Raw genomic sequence first — 26,056 nt, 5'->3', positions numbered from 1 at the left:
TAGCCCCACAAAAAATAGTCTAAAGGCGTTAAATCGCATGATCTTGGTGGCCAACTTACGGGTCCATTTCTTGAGATGAATTGTTCTCCGAAGTTTTCCTCAAAATGGCCATAGAATCGCGAGCTGTGTGGCATGTAGCGCCATCTTGTTGAAACCACATGTCAACCAAGTTCAGTTCTTCCATTTTGGCAACAAAAAGTTTGTTAGCATCGAACGATAGCGATCGCCATTCACCGTAACGTTGCGTCCAACAGCATCTTTGAAAAAATACGGTCCAATGATTCCACCAGCGTACAAACCACACCAAACAGTGCATTTTTCGGGATGCATGGGCAGTTCTTGAACGGCTTCTGGTTGCTCTTCACCCCAAATGCGGCAATTTCGCTTATTTACGTAGCCATTCAACCAGAAATGAGCCTCATCGCTGAACAAAATTTGTCGATAAAAGAGCGGATTTTCTGCCAACTTTTCTAGGGCCCATTCACTGAAAATTCGACGTTGTGGCAGATCGTTCGGCTTCAGTTCTTGCACGAGCTGTATTTTATACGGTTTTACACCAAGATCTTCTGTACGCACTGTACGCATTCGTGTGGTTGGTTTAATGTCCAATAAAGTAAACTGAGTGCGAAACTTGGTCACAATCGCATTAATTGTTTGCTCACTTGGTCGATTATGTAGACCATAAATCGGACGTAAAGCGCGAAACACATTTCGAACCGAACACTGATTTTGGTAATAAAATTCAATGATTTGCAAGCGTTGCTCGTTAGTAAGTCTATTCATGATGAAATGTCAAAGCATACTGAGCATCTTTCTCTTTGACACCATGTCTGAAATCCCACGTGATCTGTCAAATACTAATGCATGAAAATCCTAACCTCAAAAAAATCACCCGATACTAGTAATGCATCACGTAAGTTAATTGTGTAAATTAAAGTGCTGAAAATATAATAAATAAATGTTTTTAGTTTTTCCAACTAAGTAACCGGGCAGACAATAGATGTTCCGATAATTTTATTGCTGTCAATATAACGTTGCATCTTAGCAGGCAATAACTATATCCGCCAATCAACTCACCAAATCCAAATTGGGCAATAATTTTGTGTAGGCATTTGTTATCCGGATAAAACCATTTGTCATATGACGTTGAACAGGTATGTTTGAGATGCTATTGAAATATTTTGGCATCCCATATGGAATCAAAGCTATTTATTATATCCATTAGAGGGCGCAATGTAGTTTTAAGCGATATATATCCATATTGTGTATTTATCGCATTTTATAAAGTTGTTTACAAGTCAACACATATTTTTTATTTTGTGATTTATTTAATTTGGTTCATACTTCGCTTGGAAAAAATAACTTTAGTTAAATATGGATCTAGCTCACTCAGTTTGTCAATTGTAAGTAGATGTGGTTTATAAATTGTTTAGTTTTAATTGCTACTTTATTTTCAGCTGTAAAAAGGTTGAATTCAAATATACTTGCCCAAAATGCAGTGCATTGTATTGTTCGAAGAGCTGCTTTAGGAAGCCAGTACACAAGAAATGTACCAGTTCATTTTACAATATCTTTCGCCAATCTTCATCATATAGTAAAGAGGAGCGTAATGAAATAATGATGAGATATATGATTTTGAGAAAAATACTTGAGATACAGAATGGAACCATGAAGGAAAAAACAATAACTGAGAGTAGTAACGAAAGTGAACATAGTGTCTGGACTGGGGATATTGGTAATATTGGTGAAGATGGTTTCTATTCTCATATTGGTGATGATTCTTTTGATATTTGTGAAGAATGTAATGATGATGCTGATGATTCTAACAGTAATAATTTAAATGAAGTTGGCGATAACTTTGAATTTGATGATGATAATAATAATGATGATAATGGTGATGATGATGGTGAAATTGATGAAGATGAATATGATGATGATGATGATGATGACGATGATGATGATGATGATGATACTGAAGATGATGATGATGATGATACTGAAGATGATAATGATGGTGATGACGATGATGATGATGATGATGTTGATGATGAGGACGACGAAGATGATTCCGATGATTCTAATTATGAGAGTGGGATTTCTAGTGATAACGATTATGATGACGTTCATGATGGTTCTAATAATAATGGTGATAAATATAGTGGTAACGATGGTGACGACTTTAATGATGATGGTGATAATAAGGGCAATGTTGATGATGATGGTGATAACTACGGCGATGACGATGATGATGATGATGATGATGGTGATGACGGTGATGATGATGGTGATGACAGTGATGATGATGGTGATGACGATGACAATGATAGTGATAACGACGGCGATGGCGATGATGATGATGACGATAGTAATGATGATGGTGATGACGTTGATATTCGTGATTTAGGTTACTTTGGTGATTTTAATAATTTATGTAATTATATTGTTAGCGATGATCTACTTGAACTTACAAGACAATTTTGCTATTCGCTGAGAGCGCGGATATTAGAAAGACGATCGAAATCATTAAAAGCAAAGTTCGATTATTACAACATACCCTACTGATTATATGCAACATAAAGGTTTTTTTGTGAATTATGTATTATCATCTCATATTATACCATACAAATATTTTATTTTCTAGGCAATGGTCAATACCGGTTGTCTTCAGTATTATACCTTTGTGTGAGTACGTTAATAACTTGAGTTTTGAATTTTTTCAAAAACGATTCCGTATTTGAACTAGTTGCCCGTTCATCAGGAATTTATTCCTGTACAACAAGTGAAATGCTGGTTAAAACTTGCAGTAACAATGATTATTTTGTACTTGCAATTTTACAAAGCCACTGCAACTTTGACACTAATACGAGCGTACCTAGCCATAGGTATATCAAAAAGTTTCGTATAACCTAATTTGGTTCTGTTAAAAAAAAGAGCAGCACTACCTAGCCCTATAGATATATCAAAAAGTTTCGTATAACCTAATATGGTTCTGTTAAAAAAAAGAGCAGCACTATGTGCATATGTCGCCTAATAGTTAAGACCACAACTCATAATTATTATTTTTATTATTTGCCATTTAGGTAGTAGGACTATGGTATAGATAAATAAGTAAATAAATATATCGAATATTTATTATTATAGTTTAATATTGATAACACAATACATTGTGTTTGTAGCTGAAAATCTAAAGATAATATACATATGTACAAAATACGTTATGACAAATAAAGACTGATCTACATTTTAAAGGCTTTATTTTTATTGCACTTTATTTGTAAACAGGATTTTATCTTTTATCTTGTCAAATAACAGATTTTGTATGCCAGTAATTTACAATTTGAAACATTCCTAAGAATCAAATTTGTCTATAATCTGTAAAACACAACTTGATAGCTTTGAAGAAAGCAGATTCAATTCACTTACCTTGTTCTTTTTTTACACGTAAAACGCGTTTACACGTTAACAAGTGTTGGCGGCTAAAATGCCTAAGTAACCTGGCTAATATGAAACGATTAAATAAAAATAATAAATAATTCAAATCCACACTTAACAACACATCTTAAAGAGTAAAAGAGCTTCCAAATCCGAGCAACTTTTATTCAGAGCTAGCTGTCTTATGTAGTACTAGCATTGAACAACTTGAAAAAAATATCAAATATTATTAATAATAGTAACTAACTAAATGCACAGTATGTAAGCGAATACTATACCGCTATGATCACCAACTAATTAACGCTTTTGATTATTATTATTTTTTGTTAAATTTTGAACCTTGTCGACATACAATCATATCTACAAAGACAATTTTTTTTTCGTTTAATTTTTATATATAAGATTAAGAGTTGAAATCGTGAAAGAATACCGTTACCAGGTCGTTTTAAGCTCTGGCCGTTCACTTGGAATTTACTCCATATTTTCGTGAGTGTAGGTCTTTAAATTATGTTCCATTTGAGTGGAAAAAAACATATCAACAATTAGCACAATATGCCAAATATTTGTTGTAGACTTCAGCCGGTATGGATTGTTGTTCGAAGGAAACGTTGGAATTACTGTAAAATAGTTTCAGTTCAGTTCCTGAGATATGAATCTGAAATTTTGTACACGCCCCTTTCACGCGAAGAAACTGTTCATTTGTGGGAACCACTATAGCATACAAACTAAATTTGGCATTGAGTATTATGTTGTTTTAACGGTTATCAGTACCCGTTTGAATGGTAAGGGTTATCCAGGTTGTCGTCGACGTCATCTAGCGGGAGGCCCAGGAAACGTGCTGTTTCGACGGGGTCGGACCAAAGGGAAAGGGGTGTTAGATGAGTGGGGTTGGCGGGGCATGAGGTGGCCAGTGTCATTGCTAATTGAGTATTATCATTGCCTGTGATGACAATATCCGAAAAATATTTTCAGATTCGAATATTAAAGCTTAAAGCTGCTATACGAAATGACCGATCAAAATCTAGCTTCTGTGCAATTGAAATGAACATTTTTTATTTTGCTTGAGAAAGTAAATTGGGGATTCTTTTCTTGCCATACCTTTAGTATTGAAAATGCAATCATTGCAGACTGAAAAATGTTTTAATGACACTACAAAACACACGCAAGAGAAAATATGCAATATACTACACCAAAACTCATGCTAATTTTCATGCAACGAAGTGTAGCAAAATAATTGCAACCCTCTGCCAGTTGTCATATTAGACATACATACATACAATGTATATCCATTTCGCTATTATTTTATTGAGAAAGGTAAGTTGTACACAATTTTAAATATTTATATTTATATGTACTTATGTATAAAGCTTGATATAACATTTTAGGCATAAATGAGTGAAGAAGGTGAACCCGCCGCAAAAAAGAAAAGGCAGCAGCCACACAAAAAATGGAAGGAGCGCGAGGTGCTCCTGATAATTGACTACCTAAAGGAGGAACCAGAGTTTGAGGCAAGTTTATAAATTTGTTTAAAAATTTAGCCCAATTAATTTTTCCTTCTTCTTAGGCTCCAACGGCACGATTTTACTATAAGCGGTTTTTGGAAAAGTCGCAGTTAGATGCCTCTTGGGAACTCGTGCGGTGGAAGGTGCGGCATTTGAAGGCGCAGTATAGCAAAGTAAATGACTGGCTGGCTTCAAATGGTGCAGGTCTTATGGACAAAACTTATGGAAGAACTATTGCAGGTTGGAAAATTTTTAATGTTTTAACTTATACATACATATGTGTGTAATGATTTTTTAATAATTTCAGCAAAAATAGGTAAAATGTGCCCATATTTCAAACAGCTCAGGGAAATTTTAGGCAAACGCGTATCTACTATTGAGTTGTTAATAATCACGCCCGAAGTTGTTGACTCGCCTTACTCTCAGCTGTGTCCAGCAAGCCCTGCACCTATTAAAGTAGAAGCTGAAGCTGAAAAAGTAGAAGCTACATGTGTTTCGCTAATAAATTTTGCAACTTCTTCTGTGCCAGATTCCACCCCATCATCCGCATTTCAGAGAACAATTTCGCGAGTGCCAAAAGCCTCCATAGGGCAGATGGCAGCTGTGCAGAAGCAAAGAATCGCAATTGAGGAAAAAATGCTGCAATTTGAGAGGGAAAAATTTGAACACTTAAGATAGTACAAGAAAAAAAATTAGACCTAGAAAAAAAAAATTAGAAATGGAATATATGTAAGTGGAAGACATTAGAATTAGAAATGAGGAAAAGAGTAGCTAAATACGAAATTGACAAAAAATATGAAAATAAATATTAATTAAATATATTTAATATGTGTTTGTATTTATGGTAGTCAGGTTGCTTGTTTAGTTTTAGTAAATATGATCTTTTAGTAGCTTCAAAAAATATGGTATTGCTTTATACATAGCATATGTACATTTACGCTTTATAGCTTGTATCGGGTGATTTTTTTAAGAGCTTGATAACTTTTTAAAAAAAAAAAACGCATAAAATTTGCAAAATCTCATCGGTTCTTTATTTGAAACGTTAGATTGGTTCATGACATTTACTTTTTGAAGATAATTTCATTTAAATGTTGACCGCGGCTACGTCTTAGGTGGTCCATTCGGAAAGTCCAATTTTGGCCAACTTTTTCGAGCATTTCGGCCGGAATAGCCCGAATTTCTTCGGAAATGTTGTCTTCCAAAGCTGGAATAGTTGCTGGCTTATTTCTGTAGACTTTAGACTTGACGTAGCCCCACAAAAAATAGTCTAAAGGCGTTAAATCGCATGATCTTGGTGGCCAACTGCCCATGCATCCCGAAAAATGCACTGTTTGGTGTGGTTTGTACGCTGGTGGAATCATTGGACCGTATTTTTTCAAAGATGCTGTTGGACGCAACGTTACGGTGAATGGCGATCGCTATCGTTCGATGCTAACAAACTATTTGTTGCCAAAAATGGAAGAACTGAACTTGGTTGACATGTGGTTTCAACAAGATGGCGCTACATGCCACACAGCTCGCGATTCTATGGCCATTTTGAGGGAAAACTTCGGAGAACAATTCATCTCAAGAAATGGACCCGTAAGTTGGCCACCAAGATCATGCGATTTAACGCCTTTAGACTATTTTTTGTGGGGCTACGTCAAGTCTAAAGTCTACAGAAATAAGCCAGCAACTATTCCAGCTTTGGAAGACAACATTTCCGAAGAAATTCGGGCTATTCCGGCCGAAATGCTCGAAAAAGTTGCCCAAAATTGGACTTTCCGAATGGACCACCTAAGACGCAGCCGCGGTCAACATTTAAATGAAATTATCTTCAAAAAGTAAATGTCATGAACCAATCTAACGTTTCAAATAAAGAACCGATGAGATTTTGCAAATTTTATGCGTTTTTTTTTAAAAAAAAGTTATCAAGCTCTTAAAAAATCACCCGATATATTTGTATATTGTAGAGAAAGTATCCGTCTGTTCAAAAAGGCTGTAGTAAAAAAAAAAAATAAATCAGTCAAATATTGTTGATTGCAAGGGTAGGAAAAAAAAGTTCAGCCGATTCCTCGTCGTCTTAGACAGTAACATAATGTCTACATATTCCATATCATCAGCAGTAGCTCGAATGATGTTATGTAATATGCATCAAACAATAAACCAATTTGAATTTGATTTCTTCTTCCTTAATAGGTGTTCTTATTTTTCAATTTTGTTTACAATGAATAAAGTTAATTTTGTGTTTTGATAAATCATGATTTTCTGATTGGAAAAACGTCGTTGATTCAAAGCAATGGTCTGATAAGTGTTACGGTAAATCTGGCCCAGCTTACTCAATGGTTAAATACTAATTTGCTAAATTTCGTCACAGTCACGAATATCAAATTTGGCTTTAAAAAATATTTTTTAAAGCTTCACACTATTAATCCGCTATCGAAATGTTGAAGCCTCGCTACTCTAGATTACTCCGATAACTGAGGATTTTATGGGTAACACAAAAGGTGAACATCTGCCCAAGTGAGATCCATGGAGTAGGGTCAACTGTAGCTGGAAAAGGTTGCTGGTTTTATATAAGTTATCCTATAAACATACATACTCTGAGAGCACTTAACAGCAACTCGGTATAAGGGAACTGTAGGACGATATTCCTAACGTACAGCAGCAAACGAAACCATTGGTTTTCGGAAAATGTAAAAGACCAGCTGGTACGATGAGGAGTGCCGTGTCGCAGCATAGAGAAAACATACTGCCTACCTCGCAACGTTACAATCGACGGGGTGGGATAGATACCAAGAAGGAAGCGAGACGCATTTGCAGCCAAAAAAAGAGTGAGGCCGATATGCGGATATGCGTGGGTATGATGTGCTTGACAAGCTGGCCTTTAGAGGTGATTTATTAACTCATGGCCAGAGAATATTAAAATTATGGAGAGAACACTTCTCCAGCCTGCTGAGTGGCAGTGAAAGCATAACACCAGGAGATGGCGGACCCGATTCCCCAATCGATGACGTTCTATTGCTCGACCTTGAAGAAGTTCGAATAGCAATCTGGAGGGGCCGATGGATTGGTTGCGAAGAAGTAATATGGAGCATATGACAGCTTCTTTGTAGAATATGGTTTGACGATAGCATGCCTGATGATTGGAATTTGAGTGTGCTCCACTCCAATTCCACAAAACGGGTGAAAAAGACCTATGAAAATAGGATTGACACACACCACTTCTTCGTCGATTTTAAAGCTTCTTTTGACAGCACGAAAAGGAGCTGCTTTTGTGTCGCGATGTCTGAATTTCGTATCCCCGTAAAACTAATATGGCTGTGTTAACGGACGTTGAGCAATACCAAAAGCTCTCTTCCAAAAGCTCTATCAGAATCAAAAAGACCTCTCCGAGCCGATCGATATCAAACAAGGCTTCGGCCACTTATCGTGCCATTTGTTAAATCTACTGATGGAGAAAATAATGGGAGTTGCAGAGCTTAATCGAGCAGGTACAATCTTCTATAAGAGTGTACAGCTGCTGGCGTACGCCGGTGATATTAATATCATTGGCTTCAAGAACCGCTCGGTGAGTTCTGTTCTCTCCAGAATGGATAAGGAAGCGAAGTAAATGGGTCTGGCAGTGAACGAGAGCAAGACGAAATGTCTCCTGTCATCAAATAAACAGTCGTAGCACTCGCGACTTGGCCTTCACGTCACTGTGTGTTTTACGTGGGTACCTGCTGTCGACAGCCTTACTCCACGGCGCTCAAAAGCACAGCGGATCAAAATAATGCGTTGATCACCGCCCTGAAAATGCTAAGCATTTACAGTACCAATTGGCAGTGTGGCATGAACACACTAACCACCTTGGTCGGGTTCGAGATCCATCTAAAACCTCTGCCGTGCTTTGGGCCCGGCACCCGGTTGCAATGCAACTCCACATTCAACTGACAAAGTCAGTTCTTCCCGCATTTGGGTTTTAACCACAACCACCACGAATCTCCACAAAGGGCCAAACCCAATGAGCAGATTGGAGTTACCTCCAAGGGCTACTGCTCCCCGTGGTACCAGAATTGAGTCTCCGGTCAGACCTCGTAACCGAAGCTACTAGCAGTTGAGCTTCCATACAGCTCTGGACTGGTAGCCAGGATATTAGTCGCCTCTTACGACAGGCATGCCTTACCACGGGTATATTCGGTTTCCCCCACGAACTCAAAGAGGGTCCACCCTACCCGCAGGGGGAGTCACTGTTGACAGTCATAACTCCGAAGTCGCAGATAATTTCGTCTATCTTGGCACTTGTATTAGCACCAACAACAATGTCAGCCTCGAAAGCCACAGCAGAATAACTCTTGCCAACAGGTGCTACTTCGGACTGAGTAGGCAACTGAGAAGTAAAGTCCTCTCTCGACGAATAAAAACCAAACTCTATAAGTCACTCATTATACCCGTCCTGAAAGCATTCGACGCAGTACCCTCCGGCGGAAGCAGAGGAAGAGGAAGACCTCCACTTCATTGGAGGGTTCAGGTAGAGAGGACCTGGCTGCACTTGGTATCTCGAATAGGCGCCGAATAGAAAAAAGAAGAGATGACTGGCGCGCTTGTAAAAAACTCGGCTATAACCGAGTAACCGGTGTCTACGCCAATAAAGAAGAAGATATATATACATATATGATCAGCGTGATGAGCTGAGTCGATAAAGCCGTGTCCGTCTATCTATCTGTATATATTCGAACTAGTCCCTCAGTTTTAGAGACATTGATCTGAAATTTTGCACACGTCATTTTCGCCCTAAGAAGTATGTGTCGGAAACGCCGATGTTGGACCACTATAGTATAGTATTTTCAAGAAACTTTTTTTATTTGTGAAATGTATTATGGCTTCGAACTTTTTTCGTGTTAAAACTTAAATTAGACCAAATATTATTTTATTTATTATTTTTAATTTTAAATGAAATGAAAATACATATGTATGTATATGTACAAGTATTTCTAATAAAATTTAAATAATTACTAACTGAAATCACACCATACATACATACATATGTATATTGTGTATACTATTTGTATATGTAATTTGATTACCTTTTAATAATAGTTAAAGTATAATAATCCATCATTATTTGTCTTTTAAGTACTTTTGTTTCAAATATTATCGATAATGCGATAATACTATTTCTTATCACAGATTATGTTTAATGATAATTCGTTTTCACTGAGTGATCTGTTTCAACATAGTATTACCTACATATACTATATAATAGTCAAAATCTATACTAAAACTAAAATTAAATAAACATGAATACCGAAATTAATTGTATCATTATTTGCAAATGCAATATTTCTTAGCCTCTTTTAAATTAATACAGCCTGCGGTGTTTTCATATGAATCAAGTCGGGATATATCTTCAACATTGATCGAGATCGCCTTCGAATTTCTATTGTAAATAGTTGTCGCTTGAAATGACGGCTCTTTTGGCAGTGCTTCGAAGGTGAGTCGGTACGTTGACTGATTTGGTTCATCAAACATCTTCAATTCAGCTGAATTTAAATATTTTAAAGTCAAATTGGCGCATTTATCGCTAATATTTTTAATAACCAAATATTGATTGATTTCCTTGAATACCAGGCTGGTAATATTGCTTATGAGTTCATCATTTTTATCTACTGTTTCATATGGTACGCAAGTACACCAATGCTCCGGAATGCCGGCATCATTACAGGTGCGATTCTCTGGTATTTCACGAAAAATGCTAACTCCACGTATGGTGCCATTGAGGTAAGGAAATTCGTTTTCCGGTTCGGCCACCTCAAGTATATGTCTCATGGTCGCATAAATGTCATATGGCGATGTTAAACGCCGCTGATTTATTTGTAGGTTTTTCATAAAATCCGGATATACGTTTTGATACCATGACGGTATCGATATGAACATTGTGGGTAATCGTTCTTCTAAAAATCCAGATTTTAACCATAGCAAAGAGCCCCAACGCATTCCATGGTCTGAAAAAAATATCACGATTGAACGTTCCAGAATGCCGTCACTCTTCATTCTCAAAAGATATTCCAATATTTTCGTATCCATTGTTGCTGGCGTGTCGAACGCATTATGACTAAATGAGTTGGCCCAGAATAGTCCAAAAAGCGGATCCGCTGGAAAAGTATTCCCAAGTTGTAGAATAAAATCAAATACATATTCAGCGTGATGTTTACGACCAACACAATATTCCAGACCGGCGTTTTTCACAATATCCAAATTTTCGGTGAGGGCCATCAACATGGGCCTCAGATAATAATCGGTCGGCTGTTGAAGAAAACCGCATTTTACATAATTAAATGTACTCATGCCATTACAATCTTCTGCATATGCTGTTTTATAACCGTAATTTTTAAAATTATTCCAAATTAGATTACAAATTGGGTCATTCAAACCGCCCACAGTTGTTGGACGACATTTTTCTTCACCTGTGGTTAAATTGTACGAAGTTAACATAGCCAGCAAATTGGGGAAAGTATTATCGCCTATCTGGGGAAGAAAACACATGTTAAATAAGTTTATAGTATATTGCGTTATATTTTTATAGAAATAAATTACAACAAAAAAAAGGAAAAAGTTTTAACTTCGATTGCACCGAAGCTTTAATACGCTTAACAGGTACATTTCTTATACAGTAGAGGCCCGCTAATCCGGATCAATTAAAACCGGCCCCCATCCGGAATATAAGGAAATCCGGATTAAAAAAGACATATCAGAACTATGTATTATGAAAAAATATTTATAAATTTCTGTTTGTTTATTATAACAAATAATACATATGTTCCAAAAAAACAAAAAAAACTTAAACCAATAAAGCATAAAAGCGAATGTAGTGAATAATAAACATGTGATCCGGATTAGAGAATACGGATAAAGAATTTCGGTCCGGATTATAAGGGACATAATAGAAATTTTGAGTTTTTTAACCCTCTCCGGATTACAGTGGAATCCGGATTAGGCCATGCCCGGATTAGCGCGCCTCTACTGTAGCAAGAAAAGGTATAAAACGATTTATCATGCGATCTGAATAATGTGTTGGCGCTGCTTTGGATAATTATTTATACCAAATTTCATAAATATATAGTAGGTCTAATGATAGAACCCTTTTCGATCCGAGTCGATTCGATCGAATCAAATTACGTTAAAATTATTGAAAACGTATCGAAAACAAATTTCTCGATAAAGTTGATCTCACTCACTGACTCGATAAAAAAAATTCTGCAGAGATGGAGGAAAATGTTTAGAAAATGCTAAATATGCTTATTTCCGATCGAAAATTCTTTCCTTATCGAATTCGATTTTGATGTGGAATGAATGATTCGACTCATTATCAAATAAAACGGTTTTCAATACAAGAACTCCGTCAGTTTGTTTGGCAGCTAAGTATATAACGGGTGATCCAAGTAAAAGTATTTTTTTTAATTTTTGACCGAAAAGACTACGTCCATCACGCAGTCTGGAAAATATAGCAGCCGTGGCTGAGAGTGTACACGAAGACCGTGGAGAGTCGATTCGGCGCAGCAACTCGGACTGACGTATGAGACAACTTTACGCATTTTACGCCGAGCATAAAAATACTGCTTGTGCAAGAGTTGAAGCCGTTCGACCTTACCAAGCGACATCGTTTTGCTGTATGACCTTTTGAAAGGTTCCAAGAAGATCCCACGTTTTCGAGTAAAATTTTGTTCGGCGTTGCGATTCATTTCTGACTCAATGTAAACAAGCAAAATTGCCGCATTTGGGACGAAGTTCAACCGGAAGAGATTCAAAAGCTGCCATTTCGTCCATCCATTTGGCGTGACTTGTGGGCCGGTGGAACCGTCGATCCATATTTCTTCAAAACTGATGCCGGTAAGAACGTAACCGTCAATGTCGACCGTAACCGCGCTGTGATAATCGACTATTTGACGCCTAAAAATGAAGCTCGTGTTCTCGGCGACATTTGCTTTTAACAAGACGGCGCCACTTCCCACTCATCGCATCAATCAATGCATTTGTTGAGTGAACACTTCGGTTAGCAGATATTTTCACGTTTGGGCCGGTCGATTGGCCACCAAAACCGTGTGATATCACACCGTTAAACTTTTTCCTGTGAGGATATGTAAAGTCTAAAGTCTATCCGGACTATCCCGCTCGATTCAGGCCTTGGAGCAAAACATCACGTGTGTCATTCGCCAGTTACCAGTCGAAATGCTCGAACGAGTCATCGAAAATTTGACACAACGAATAGACCATTTGAGACGTAGCTGCGGCCAATATTTGAACAAAAAATAAATGCCAAAGGATGTTCTTTCGCATGATAATAAACAATCCCCATTAAATTTGAAGTTTCTGTTATTTTTCTTTAAAAAAGTAGAGAACTTTGAAATGAATCACACTTCACATGCCCCAGAAGTACGATACAATTAGTAGTAGTCGCTAAGGTTGGAAGTGCTTTTATGAGCTGGCGATTCATTGAATTTTCGTGTTTTTGTTCGTGAATTCTTGGCTAAACACAATACTGTAATGACGTCCCAGCCACTATATTCTCCAGAAATGGCGCCGTGTCCCTTTCCTTTTCCAAAAATAAAAAGAATCTTTAAAGGCCATCGCTGAAAGAGCTAAAGGCTATCCTAAAAATCGAGTTTCAGTGTTTCGACGATTGGAAGAAGCGCTGACGTGAGTGCAAAACATTAAATGGGGACTATTTTGAATAAAAACATATTTGTTCCAAAAAAATATAAACAAAAAATCTCGTTATTTGGCGTGCAATTTTCTTAAAGTGTGTAAAGAGGCAGCTGTTTTTACGTATTTTCTCGTTTTCAGACAACTTAGTACTTTGAATCTGTGCGGTAAAATTTTGAAATGAATTTAGTTAGCTGTATGCACATACAATATGAAAATTCGATTTTTGAAACTTTTACAGGTATTGCCAATAATCTTGAAATAAAATTTATTTAATAGTTGTGTAGTTAAGACTTTCAGTATCTGCTGCGTACTTTCGAGCTCTTCTAAGTTATGAGGTGATTCAAGTAGTTTCAAATTATTTGAAATTCTCAATTCTCATAAGAGCTTTATAGTTCTTTTGAGTTCTGTGTGCCTTTGCATTAATCTGAGTACTCATTATAGATGAATTTTATGATGTGATTTTGCAGAGTATTTTAAGATGCACTTTCAGAGTACTCTGAGTAGTGATACTCATGAATACTGTATATATAATATATCATTGTAAAGAACGTAACTATTAAATTAATTTTATTCATAAGTGCACCTGTTGCATAAAAACTGCATTTGAATGTAGGATAAGCAGTTTTAAACTTGTTTTTGCTTGTTCATGCAATGTTATATACTTATAAAATAAATATATGTATGTAAATATGCGTAGTCATTGTTCCCGGTTAGCGCTTTGGTGTTTAAAGCCACCCAAAAGTCATTGCTTGGGCACGTTTTCATTACGGTAAGTCAAAAAGAATGCAACAAACCATTTCAAGTGCCGGTTTCGTGGATTTTCTTGCTTGGTTTTGTTTACAAAATCTGGCTCAGCATCCAAAACTTTTTTGGTACATACGCTGTGTGTACCTTTAGACTTACTCAGTGAAATCTGTAATTTATGGATAAAAAAGTGTAAACAAAAACCACTAACCGTTTTTAAAAGTGAACAACTAATGTCTTTAATACACGTGACATGTTTGTTGCAATTTAATTAAAAAATGGACCATTTACTTTTAAGGCAGTAGTCTGGTAACTTGGGTTCAAAAACTCGAAAATTTTTTTTGCTTAATTTGAAAGTACAATGTCTGGAGAATATACTGTGAAAATTTCAGACAGGAATTCGAAATATTTCGGGAGTTATAACATGTTTCCTAAAGCGCCTCGGAGTCCTCTCTCCTGGAGTTGTTGAACTTTAAACGCGTTTTTCTCAAAACATTGTTTTTCTGGTCGGCCCGGGTCCTAACTTTTTTCTAATGAACTTATTGCTTTCAAATTTGAACAGGCTATTTTACACACTTATAGTTCTCGTGGGTACTAACGGGAATTTTTTTCACCCCTAACTTTTTATTTTGCAACCCTTTCTTTGCTAAAATAAAAGGACTTTTTTTCAAAGTCCGCCATTTTGTTCTTTACCCTTGAAGTTTAACTTCAGTAGTTCCGACCAGAATGACAAGTCTATAAATTAAGAATAAACAAGAATATTTGATTTCAGATAATATCAAGAGCCAAATCCACCCGCGCCACCCACGTGCATTTTTTTGAGGTTCCAACTTCGAGTGACAATAATAATACTCGTAGTAATAATGTATTAAAATTTTTCAAATATTTTTTTTTATATGTATTTTCAATATGTAAAAAAAAACACTCTAAATATTCAAGATAATTAATTTTTATTTTCCTATAAAAAACCACCCTCCAAAAAAGTCATGAAAATAGGCATAAGTTACCAGACTACTACCTTAAGGCAATTATGCGCTAATTGAATCGTCAATTTAATCATCCTTTTACATTTTTTTTTACCCTGAACAGGGTATATTAAGTTTGCCACGCAATTTTTTACTCCCACAAAGAAACGTCGGAGAGTTTGTGTTTTGGTTATAAAATGGTTATTTGTTGGTTATATCTGTCAGCGGAAGCCGAAAAATTTATGCTATGCATATCTGATATGATGTAGTGAATCGTAAGCAATATAAAACTCAATTTCGATATTTTTGATGATACGTTGTTTTGCATTTTAGGTGACGATATATAAATGATCAGCAGGACGAGCTGAGTCCACATAGCTATGTGTTTGCATGAAATTTGGCATGGATTATTGTCTAAAACATCTATAGAATTTCCGCAAATTTTTTTTCTATCGGATTACTATAGTATATACATAGGTGCAATACAAATTAACCGAAAGTAAATTTTTTGTATTTTTTTTTTTGTATGGAATCTTTTGTATTTGATAAGGGTAGTATAGCTTCGGTGCATCTGAGGTCAACGTTTCTTCATGTTTCACCAGTGGCGAACGCAGGAAAAAAATTGGGGGGGGGTTTTAGGTAAAAAGACAATGTTTAATTTTTTTATTCACAAATTGAAGTCTAATCTTCTTTTATTTTGGGCCATAACATTTAAAATCTCTTCCTCCGTCACGTCTATATCTCTATGGATATTCAAGAGAGCCATTCCGTTCAGGCGTGCTTCTCCAGTTTTATTTCTTAAATATGTTTTAAGCCTGCGAAGTAAGGAAAACGAGCGTTCACTTGAAGCGACAGATATAGGGATTGTTGCTCCAATCTTTAAAAAACGATGCACTGTTTTGAAAATTTTTGCATCGCAACAATTCAACGCGTCTAAAAAAGTTTTGGATCTCTTTGTTTGATTTAACCAGTTCCTGAAAATATATTCAAAATTTTAGTTAGAAAATATAATCTGAAGAAAAGATTTTTAACCTTTTCCACATTCTAAATTCAGCAACGAAATCATCGGGATCTTCTACATCAGCGGACCATTGCTTTTCTAAAACACGAACAGTCTCCTGCATCTCAATAGCGTCAAGATTTATGCATTTATTTGGCAAAATGTTTTCAATTTTGGAAAGCAGCTCTCGATGTTTTAAAAATCGTTCATTGATTTGGTCCAAAAAATGATCTAAAAACGGTATATAAATTAATCTGCGGTAATATTCTTCCGGTTTGCCTTCATAATTGTCGCGATTAGTTTGCCGTTTCGCCAAACGCGGAATTTTGATTTCTAAATCTAATTCTGCGGCTATTGTTTTAACTGATTCAAAAATTAGTTTAAACGATTGTTCAGAATCCTTACGCATTTCACTAATCTCAGCATACAAATTATTTGCATAAGCAACGCAGCTGCTCAAATCACAGTCTATTTGCTGCAAACATAGGCTTATGTGTTTTGATAATGCAAAAATTGGCTTTAGTATCGCTATAGCAATCACAAATTGAGGTGATTGGATTGCAGTCAACAAAGCATGTGGCTTTGATAAATCACTTCTTAAATTTTCAGTATCAAGCTCTTCCAACGCTGTACAGATCAATGGGAATAAATCGTTAAATAAAGAAAGAGATTCTAAATGCTCCACCCAACGTGTTTCGCAGTATTAAGTAACCTCACTTGCTTTGAGTTTGGAAAGGATTCAAGAATAAGATTTTTGAGCAGTGTGCCTGCTTTAGTTGACATCCGAAAAAGATTTACGGTCTCTTTCATGGAACCAATACAATTTCTTATAGCAGGTATCTTGCAAGTCGTTGCCAAGCAAAAAAAGTATCAAAAAGTATCAAAAGCACAACCGTTGTTTTAAAAATTTTCATTTGAAAAACAAATAATAAGTAAAGTTGTATATCTAGGTCAGACCAGTTTTTTCTGGTTGTTTTTATTAAAAATATAGACATTTTAGTTAAGACACTCAAATATTTTTTTGCAAATAGCATAATTTTATTTAATTTAAATTTATTTCACTACAGTTTGCTCATGGAACGAAAACTGAAAGTCATAATAAATGAGTTTTTATTTTTCCTGTATTATGATTAACAATAAACTCTAAAAAAAATAATAGAAACCTTATTGGTGACTCTTCAGTTCAGAACTAATTTTCAAAAGAAGTTCATTTTCGAATCACAATTCCCCTTAAATCTAAAAAAATCCAGTTCAGCAGCCACAGAGTTATAAGGCAAACTCATTACTTTGAAGGAAATTATAAAAATGTCTCTGTCCAGTTTATATTTTTCTGGGTTTTTTAATTGGCCTACATTCCCACAACTTTTTAATACTATCCAGACATAATAGGTTTGTTTTTAGTTTAATATTTTCATAGTTTCAAAAAATTAAATTCTATCAGCAGAAAAGTATCAAAATAGGCCGTTTGTGAACAAAAAATTATCAAATCACAAAATTTAGAAAAAAAAGTATCAAAAAAGATACAATTGTATCAAAACGGCAACGCTGTTAGTGACTAATGTATTCATTTATTTTACATATTCATACATCGTCAGCAGAAAGATTGCTTTGAAAACAACAAATTACAATTTTTCAAATGACTAAAAATAAAAATTCAATTACCTTGGGGGGGGGTTTAACACCGAATCTAAAAAACAAAATAATTTTCTTAGGGAAGTTTTCGCTATAAAAAAGAGAAGTCAACAGATCTTTTCGGTAAGACACTTTTGCCAAATATCGAAGAATTATATTTTTTTTAATCTTAACTGGTAATATGAAGTGTCTGACGAAGTTTGCAAGAGAGAATCGTCAGAGACCCTATAGAATGTATACATATGCAAATACGACGGGCTGAGCTGATTTAGCCATGACCGTTAGCTTTTCCCTCAGTTTTTGAGATATTGAACTGAAATTTCGCACATTCGCACACACATGGAAGCATTAGCAGCTATAGTTATGCCAAACAAACTGAACAATAAAAATCAAGTTTTTGTAATTAGAAAATGGTGCACCACAGGGTTCTCCCCTCTCGGTGACGTTATTTCTAAACGCATTTGAAAAAATTAATGCTTTAATGGAAAAAGTTAATAACATATTGCACTATTTATATGCAGATGACCTCTATTTTGTTTCGAAGATTAATGATGTAAACATCTACGTTAATGATTTGGAAAAGTTGTTTACTTTATTTACAAATTGGTCATTAACATCGGGTGCATCTGTTAATTTTGAAAAGTGTAAGCAACTACATATATGTAAGAAGCGGAACTGCTATCTTCCAGATCCAATATTTCAAAATCATATAATAGAAAGTGTGCTCTATCTTAAAATCCTACGAATAACCTTCGATCAAAAACTCACTTAGAAATACCAAATTGAAGACCTATGTTAAGACCTTTCAAAACGTACAAATCTACTCAAAATCATATGCAGCATAAAAAGTGGTGCACATACAAAGTCTAAATATTATGAAAGCCTTGATATTGGGGAAAATATCCAAACGCTGTCTGCAGAAAATCAAAAAATATTACTCATGGCAGCGCATAATTAGTCTCGCGTTTCGAACAACTCCAATTGCAAACATACTCTATGAACTGAAACTCCCTACTATAGAAGACTGCATTTTAGTTAATAAAATATATAACTGCATACAAAACTCAGATAACATTCTGTACACAGACTTTAAGGCTCTAGCTCACTCAAAAAGATACCTAAAAATTAATTCTACAATCACGGAAATCTTCAAAATGGCTAAGAAGTTAGAAATAGATTTTTCGAAACTAAAAACTTTACAATGTATTCAGTCCTCCCTGGAAATCTGCAGAATCTCTTTTCATCTCCAGTGGTTTTACCAAAAATAGCACGAACCCACTTGCTTTAAGGCAAGAGCAAAATAACTGGCTAATTTGGTACTGTGTTGATTCAAAGAAAGTTGAAAACACTTTTGCTATTACAACAGAATCTTTTAGGGGAGGGATGGACGTGTGCAAAAATTTAGGTCGTCAACTCAAAAACTGAGTAACTAAGTACTTTGCATATATACAGACAGACGGGCGGACACGCTAATCGTATATATTTTATCGGATCTTAAACTTTTCATACTGGGTGCTAAAAACTTTGTGGCATACCGTATATACCATATTAGAATTTTTTTCTAAGAAACACTTTTTTGTAAAAAAAAATTTAATTTACATAATTTTGTAAATTTATTTTTATAAAAAAAACTCACTTTGTTATAACCTTGTAACTCGAACCAATTATTCATTTGCAAATGCTTAAAGGTCTCCGGCATGGTACGTCGTAAGTTTATACGGGAAACACTATCTATGCCCAATAATAATACATTGGGCTTCTTGTGTGAGCTCGTTGTGTGCTTATTACTCGAGTTAGTGGCACTGTTATTTTTTTGTTGAACGAATGAGAAAGCATCCTTTTGAATGATAGTAGTATTTGCATCCTTGCTCAATGAACATTCGGTAATAATATACTCTATGTGTAGAGGCACCATAAAATCCTGATGAAATGTAGAGCATGGCAGTATCCTAAATAGTTAAAATAGAGTAATAAAATGGTGTGGATATAATTTAAATGTATGTAAGTACCATTTTTGGTTAACATACTATACTATAATTTAAATATTGTTAACAAAACTAAATCCAAAACCATTAAAGCTCATTAATATTTGTATATTACTAGGGAATACATTGATATTTGTAAATATTAAAGAGGTTAACAAAGAAATATGGCTGGCATTAAAAACTCCGAAAAGCAAATTTTTCGAATTTCTTCGAACGCCATTGCCATCTATATGTATTTCTGTGATTTGGAAGACGGGAATCAGTTTGTTTTTCATAGAAGAAAGGGCAAATAGTATATAGGCTAAAACTCCTCTTATTGGTTAAGCTATCGCTTGTTAAGTTATTATATATATTATATATATTGAGGGTAAGGAAGTATTTGAGATTATCTGTTTCATTAAGGTACATTATGGAATGAACAATATTTAAGGTATACAGTTAACGGGATATGCGGTGACGGGTGGATTTCACCTATTTTCACATCGGAAGAAGCTGCCGAAACTATTGGGTGAGCTTAGTTATTACAGCTTTAGTGGTTTGTTTGATATGTACATACATTAAACAGTTTGAGGTGTCGCTGTAACGTCCACTTTTTGACACTTTTAAACCAAAAATACCCTTCCCTACTTAGCTTAGTTATAGCGTCCTTTTCGTTTTCGATTAACGGCAATTCCGCCTATCTTCAATACCGAACTTCTTAGATGCACTAAGTCAAGATACATAACTCGCACAGCCATGAACAGACAGTCAGTTGGTTGAGGTGTTACCAACAACAAAACTTTTATGCTATGATTATTAAACATACTGCAGCATGCTATCCCTGCTACTACTTATCGGTTAAATCACCGTTTAATTACCCAATTGCGGCACTAGATATTTTTGTTAGAGTTTCTATGAGTTTCATAAGGGCCAATTCTAAACGAAACTGTTGTGTAAGTGTGATCGTTCAGCTGTTTCTTAGGCAAAGGCCTTATGGGTTGCACGATGTGCTTGGGTAAGTTTTCGCGCTAACTCTATTAATGTATTAGTCGGTAGCCGACTTGACTTGTTGGGATATGAGTTTGATGATGAAGTCCCATCTCAACGACTGCTGAATTTTTGTCAAAGCAGAGAAGTTCACTTCGCTCCTGAGCTCAAGGCGTGGGCATAGTTGTTCTAAAACATTATTATTATACGATAAATTTAGTCTCCAAAATAATACAGACATTCTGTCTACCAAAACTAGTTTCTTGCATAGTAAACAAACAATATGTAGCGATATCGTATTATCTAAATTCAACAGACAACAACAAGCACTTCAATTCATTATTAACTCACTCGAATTTATTATCAGCCCATCCACCGCTGCCACTTCGCACAATTTGCCGATAACAACAGCCGACATCCGCAGCGCTGGCATTTAAGGGTTTAACAGCTCGTTCAATGGCCTCCACATTCATGTGTAGAAAGTATTGTCTTGCATTTAGCTGAGAGTTGATTGTTATGAATGATTCGTCGTTTGCACAATTGGTGTAGTTAAAATCTCGTCGATTGAAGAGTTCCGACACACCCTTCTCGAAAGGATCCACAAATGGCACACGACATTGCGAAGTGTAAATAAAATATTTTTGCAGCTCTTGTGTTGGTGATGAGGATTTTGTTGAAAATGTTGTTATTGCTGCTGGGATTGCTGTTGATACACGTACATATATTAATGGAGTTAGTTGGGAACAATTATTTAGTTATGATTTTCACTGAATGAATAGTTATCAGCAATATTTTTATACCCTGAAGTTTTAAGTTTGCCAGAGATTCTCATACTCAGAGGGAAATGTAGGAGATCCTATAAAATATGTATATAACGGGTTTTTCAATAAGGACGCTACAAAAGTAGACCGATAGGGACAACTAACTACGCCATATTTTTCCCAATCTTTAGACATTTTTCTACCGTAAGGTTTGCCATTTCATAATGGAAAGATATACGATCCAATAATGAGTCAAACTTTGCTACCGAAAATCGCAGTCAGTGGCCTTAACTTTAGGAGCGCTACGTCCAATATATGGCCATCATAATCGTCCTGTTAGATCAACAATTGCACGTTTAGTGGAAAATTTTGAATCCACATGCACAGTAACATGTTCCCGTGTCAGTGGGTTTTTTACACGTCGTTCTCAAGCGTTGGGCATCTCTCTGACGTCATTGTGGCAAATTTTGCAAAAAGATCTTGGCCTACATCCTTACAAGATCAAATTGAAGCAAGAACTGAAGCCGTTTGACCACCAAAATCGTTGTATGTTTGTGAATTGGGCTGAGCAACAATTTGAAAAAGATTCGGATTTTCATCGAAAAATCATCTTCCACGATTAGGCTCATTTCTGACTGAATGACTTCGTCAATAAGCAAAATATGCGCTATTGGTTAGGCAGCAATCCACGCATACTCCATGAGTCACCATTGCATCCCGAAAAAATTACGGTTTGGTGCGGTTTATGGGCCGGCGGCGTAATTGGGCCGTACTTCTTCGAACATGATCAAGACCGGAACGCTACTGTGAATGGAAATCACTACCGCTCAATGATAACCGAATATTTTTGGTCCAAATTCTATGATATGGACGTGGACAATATGTGATTCCAACAAGACGGCGCCACCAGCCACACAGCGAATATCACAGTCGATTTATTGAAAACCAAGGTGAACGTGTTATTTCACGAAATGATCCAGTCAATTGGCCGCCTTGGTCGTGCGATTTGACGTCGTTAGACTATTTCCTGTGAGGCTACGTCAAGTCTATGGTCTACCCAACAAGTCAGCGATGATTTATGAACTTTGGACGAATATAGAGCGTGAAATTGCAGCAGTATCGGCCGATTTATGCTTGAAAACCGTCGAAAATTGGGTTCAGCGTTTGGACTTCTGCAAGCGTGCCCGCAATGGCCATGCAAAAGAAATCAAGTTCCATACATAATGGCATCGAATGTACTTTCACAGGAATAAATAATTTCATTATCTTTGTTGTGTTCTTATTGAAAAACCCGTTACGTTAAAAGATTAGCGTGACGAGCTGAGTTGATTTAGTTATGTATGTATTATCGGATCACTATAGCATATAGTTGCCGTACATATAAAGCGAACCATCGGAATGAAGCGCTTGTATGGAAAGTTTTTTCATTTGTCGAGGTATCTTCACGAACTTCGCATGGGTTATTGTACAAAAAACCGGTACAATCTCCAAAGAATTTTTTCAGCTCGAGTCACTATAGCATATAGCTGCCCTACAAACTTCTTCTTCTTCTTAATTGGCGTATACACCGCTTACGCGATTATAGCCGAGTTAACAACAGCGTGCCAGTCGTTTCTTCTTTTCGCTACGTGGCGCCAATTGGATATTCCAAGCAAAGTCAGGTCCTTCTCCACTTGGTCCTTCCAACGGAGTGGAGGTCTTCCTCTTCCTCTGCTTCCCCCGGCGGGTACTGCGTCGAATACTTTCAGAGCTGGAGTGTTTTCATCCATCCAGACAACATGACCTAGCCAGCGTAGCCGCTGTATTTTAATTCGCTGAACTATGTCGATGTCGTCGTATATCTCGTACAGCTCATCGTTTCATCGAATGCGATATTCGCCGTGGCCAATGCGCAAAGGACCATAAATCTTTCGCAGAATTTTTCTCTCGAAAACTCGTAACGTCGACTCATCGGTTGTTGTCATCGCCCAAGCCTCTGCACCATACAGCAGGACGGGAATTATGAGCGACTTATAGAGTTTAGCTTTTGTTCGTCGAGAGAGGACTTTACTTTTCAATTGCCTACTCAGTCCGAAGTAGCACCTGTTGGCAAGAGCAATCCTGCGTTGGATTTCCAGGCTGACATTGTTGGTGGTGTTAATGCTGGTTCCTAAATAGACGAAATTATCTACATACAACTTCAAAGTTATGACTGTCAACAGTGACGTGAGAGCCAAGTCGCGAGTGCGACGACTGTTTGTTCGATGACAGGAGATATTTCGTTTTGCCCTCGTTCACTGCCAGACCCATTTTCTGTGCTTCCTTGTCCAGCCTGGAGAAAACAGAACTAACGGCGCGGGTGGGAGGATGGAGTCATGTGTAGAAGTTCACGCGAGTGAGGAAAGTTCTCTGATCGCCATTCACTTGGGAGTGGCCAGAAACGATTCTTTTACACATGGCTCAAGCAGCTCGCTACTTCCGGTCTTTGACCAAGTATCCTCTGGGTAGCCTAAGAACATCCGTTCGAAGGCGAGCTAATGTGAGAAGGCGAAACATCCCCTACATAGGGTTGTGCGCTGGGTTTGGGACCCGCCAAGTAAAAAAACACCCCCAATGAAAGGAAGCCCTACAAACTGATGGAGTTAAATTTAGTTTTTGTACGAAATATTTTGTATTTGTGAAGAATATTAAGCTTCAGTGCAACAGCGTTAACGTTTTTTTTCCACAATAAAAATTATTATCATCATAACGTTAATTGGTACTCATAATTTCTTGTATTTAATATTTTTGTCAACCATATATGCATATTACTTACATTTTTGTGATTTTTCATTATTAGGTTTTGCACTTTTTGGTTCCACATAGTTGTTGTTGTCTATGTCGCTAGAGGATTGCCAATGAAGCAAGTGTAGTATAAAAATGATCATACAAAATATTATGATATGTTTCGATTGAATCTTTTGCTCTTTGTATGCACTATTATGTAGTAATTTATATTTTATTTTCGACATTATTGCAAGTATTTTTTAATAGGACACATAAGTATATATTTTTGTATAGAAAATTTTTGTTAACATTTCGATTTATAATATGTTTTCTCACGAACCTAGTTTTCGGCACTAAAGCCCTACTTGACTTCACCCTTACCTATTTATATGTCAACATCGTTGCAGTTTTTTATTGATGTTTTCCTCGTCTCGATAACTCGGCTTTTACTTTTTGCTATTGGCTGAGTTCGCAGCTCGCTAGAACATTACATACATTTCTTATCGCTCCAATTTTTTATACTAGCACGGAATTGTGTTGCACACAAGTGTACTGTATGATTTCGCTCACCCACGGGTGTAAATTAGATGCGCCCGCTTGTAGGTTGGTGTTGTGCATAATTTAAGTAATCTCGTGAAAACTTATGGGTAATGTTTAAGGACAATGTTTCTTTAATATACAGAGTTAGTATTTGCAAGTTTAGATCCAAATTGCTTGGACTTAAACTAGTCAGTAAACTAAAAGCTGGGGATATCCAAAATCTAGAAAGGACCGGAAGGAAGTCGGACTTATCTACGGCCAAGAACTGTCAACTCAATTTTATTTGGGATCAATTTTCTACTGTTAAGGGGTTACATGAGTTTACGGTTTTCAAAAAACTATTTTCTTATTAAATTCTACAATATCTCTAGAATAGTTTCCTAAATTTTCAAGTTGAACGTTAGGGTTGTTGAGGGTAATCGAGACTTCAGATTCTGTCTGGGTCAATGTTTTTTGCTTACAGCTCGTGGGCCTCTGAATGCATTTTTGCATCAGAGGTACCTATCTGATAGATCGGGGTGTGGGGTGTTTGTGGGATTCGAGGATTGGGTGCAGGTTATTGCAGAGCGAAAGATGTACTCGGACATTAGGGCTCTGGGTAGTATGGGAATTAGATAGATTGATGGATGTTTAGATATTAGCGGTGTGATCTCCAGTAGAAGGCATTTAACTTAATTCTGGTACCACGGGGAGCGGGAGCCCTTGGAGTTCGCCGCAACCTACTCATGAGGACTGGTGATCGTGGTGATTGTGTTTAAAACGTGATGGGTTTCGAACGTTACCAAGGTGGTTAGTGTGTCCATTCCACAATCTCAATTGGCATTGAAAAATGCCTGGCATTTTGATACGCTGTGCTTTTAAGCGGTGTGGGGTAAGGCTGCCATAAACAGGTGCTTTGGATATCTTAGCAGGTTTTGATGCTTTCAAGTATCCAGATCACGTTCTTATTCATGAAAATATTGAATTTTGAACAAAATGACATACTGAATATTTTAATAAATATCTAGAATTCCAGTCTACAAAATATCTTGCTTTACTCAGTAGAAATTTCGCTTTCGTTTAAAAAGTTATTCGCATGGATTATAGATTGGAAGGATATATGTACATAGTTTTGGTG

At 36.4% G+C, this 26,056-nt stretch overlaps 2 protein-coding genes and 1 long non-coding RNA gene across 4 annotated transcripts; 2 read left to right on the top strand and 1 right to left on the bottom strand.

Annotated features, from left to right (window-relative positions):
• The first annotated feature begins 1,256 nt into the window (after positions 1–1,256).
• Positions 1,257–3,248, top strand: LOC126750972 (fibrinogen-binding protein-like). 2 transcript variants are annotated; one of them, XM_050460852.1, is made up of 3 exons: positions 1,257–1,403; positions 1,458–2,579; positions 2,642–3,248. In XM_050460852.1, exons 1-2 carry the CDS (start codon positions 1,375–1,377, stop codon positions 2,560–2,562), a joined length of 1,134 nt encoding a protein of 377 aa, XP_050316809.1. In that variant the 5' UTR covers positions 1,257–1,374; the 3' UTR covers positions 2,563–2,579; positions 2,642–3,248. The 2 variants fall into 2 exon arrangements, with proteins under 2 accessions (XP_050316809.1, XP_050316808.1); XM_050460851.1 differs by having other exon boundaries at positions 1,458–3,248.
• Positions 3,249–4,323: 1,075 nt separating this feature from the next.
• Positions 4,324–5,755, top strand: LOC126751010 (uncharacterized). The gene is made up of 3 exons (XR_007665841.1): positions 4,324–4,746; positions 4,818–5,174; positions 5,242–5,755. It is a non-coding gene; the product is annotated as an uncharacterized LOC126751010 (long non-coding RNA).
• Positions 5,756–10,000: 4,245 nt separating this feature from the next.
• LOC126750949 (uncharacterized) lies at positions 10,001–24,572 on the bottom strand. Its single transcript, XM_050460808.1, has 4 exons — positions 24,449–24,572; positions 21,245–21,596; positions 19,579–19,891; positions 10,001–11,423 (listed from the first exon to the last, which is right to left on the bottom strand). The coding sequence occupies exons 1-4, from the start codon at positions 24,558–24,560 to the stop codon at positions 10,221–10,223; spliced, it is 1,980 nt and encodes a 659-aa protein (XP_050316765.1). The 5' UTR covers positions 24,561–24,572; the 3' UTR covers positions 10,001–10,220.
• Between the last annotated feature and the right edge of the window lie 1,484 nt (positions 24,573–26,056).

Source organism: Bactrocera neohumeralis, chromosome 2 (assembly GCF_024586455.1).
Source record: "Bactrocera neohumeralis isolate Rockhampton chromosome 2, APGP_CSIRO_Bneo_wtdbg2-racon-allhic-juicebox.fasta_v2, whole genome shotgun sequence".
Taxonomy (NCBI): Eukaryota; Metazoa; Arthropoda; class Insecta; order Diptera; family Tephritidae; genus Bactrocera; species Bactrocera neohumeralis.
The sequence above is the reverse complement of the archived record's forward strand: the minus strand, read 5'-3'. Positions and strand labels throughout refer to the sequence as shown.

Excerpts from the sequence above, each read along its gene's own strand:
- LOC126750972 (XM_050460852.1), top strand. The coding sequence starts at position 1,375 with ATGGATCTAGCTCACTCAGTTTGTCAATT. Across the intron at positions 1,404-1,457 it reads GCTCACTCAGTTTGTCAATT|CTGTAAAAAGGTTGAATTCA; the intron begins GTAAGTAGATGT and ends CTTTATTTTCAG.
- LOC126750949 (XM_050460808.1), bottom strand. The coding sequence starts at position 24,560 with ATGATCATTTTTATACTACACTTGCTTCATTGGCAATCCTCTAGCGAC. Across the intron at positions 21,597-24,448 it reads TAATGAAAAATCACAAAAAT|CAATCCCAGCAGCAATAACA; the intron begins GTAAGTAATATG and ends GTGTATCAACAG. Across the intron at positions 11,424-19,578 it reads AGTTACAAGGTTATAACAAA|ATAGGCGATAATACTTTCCC; the intron begins GTGAGTTTTTTT and ends TTTCTTCCCCAG.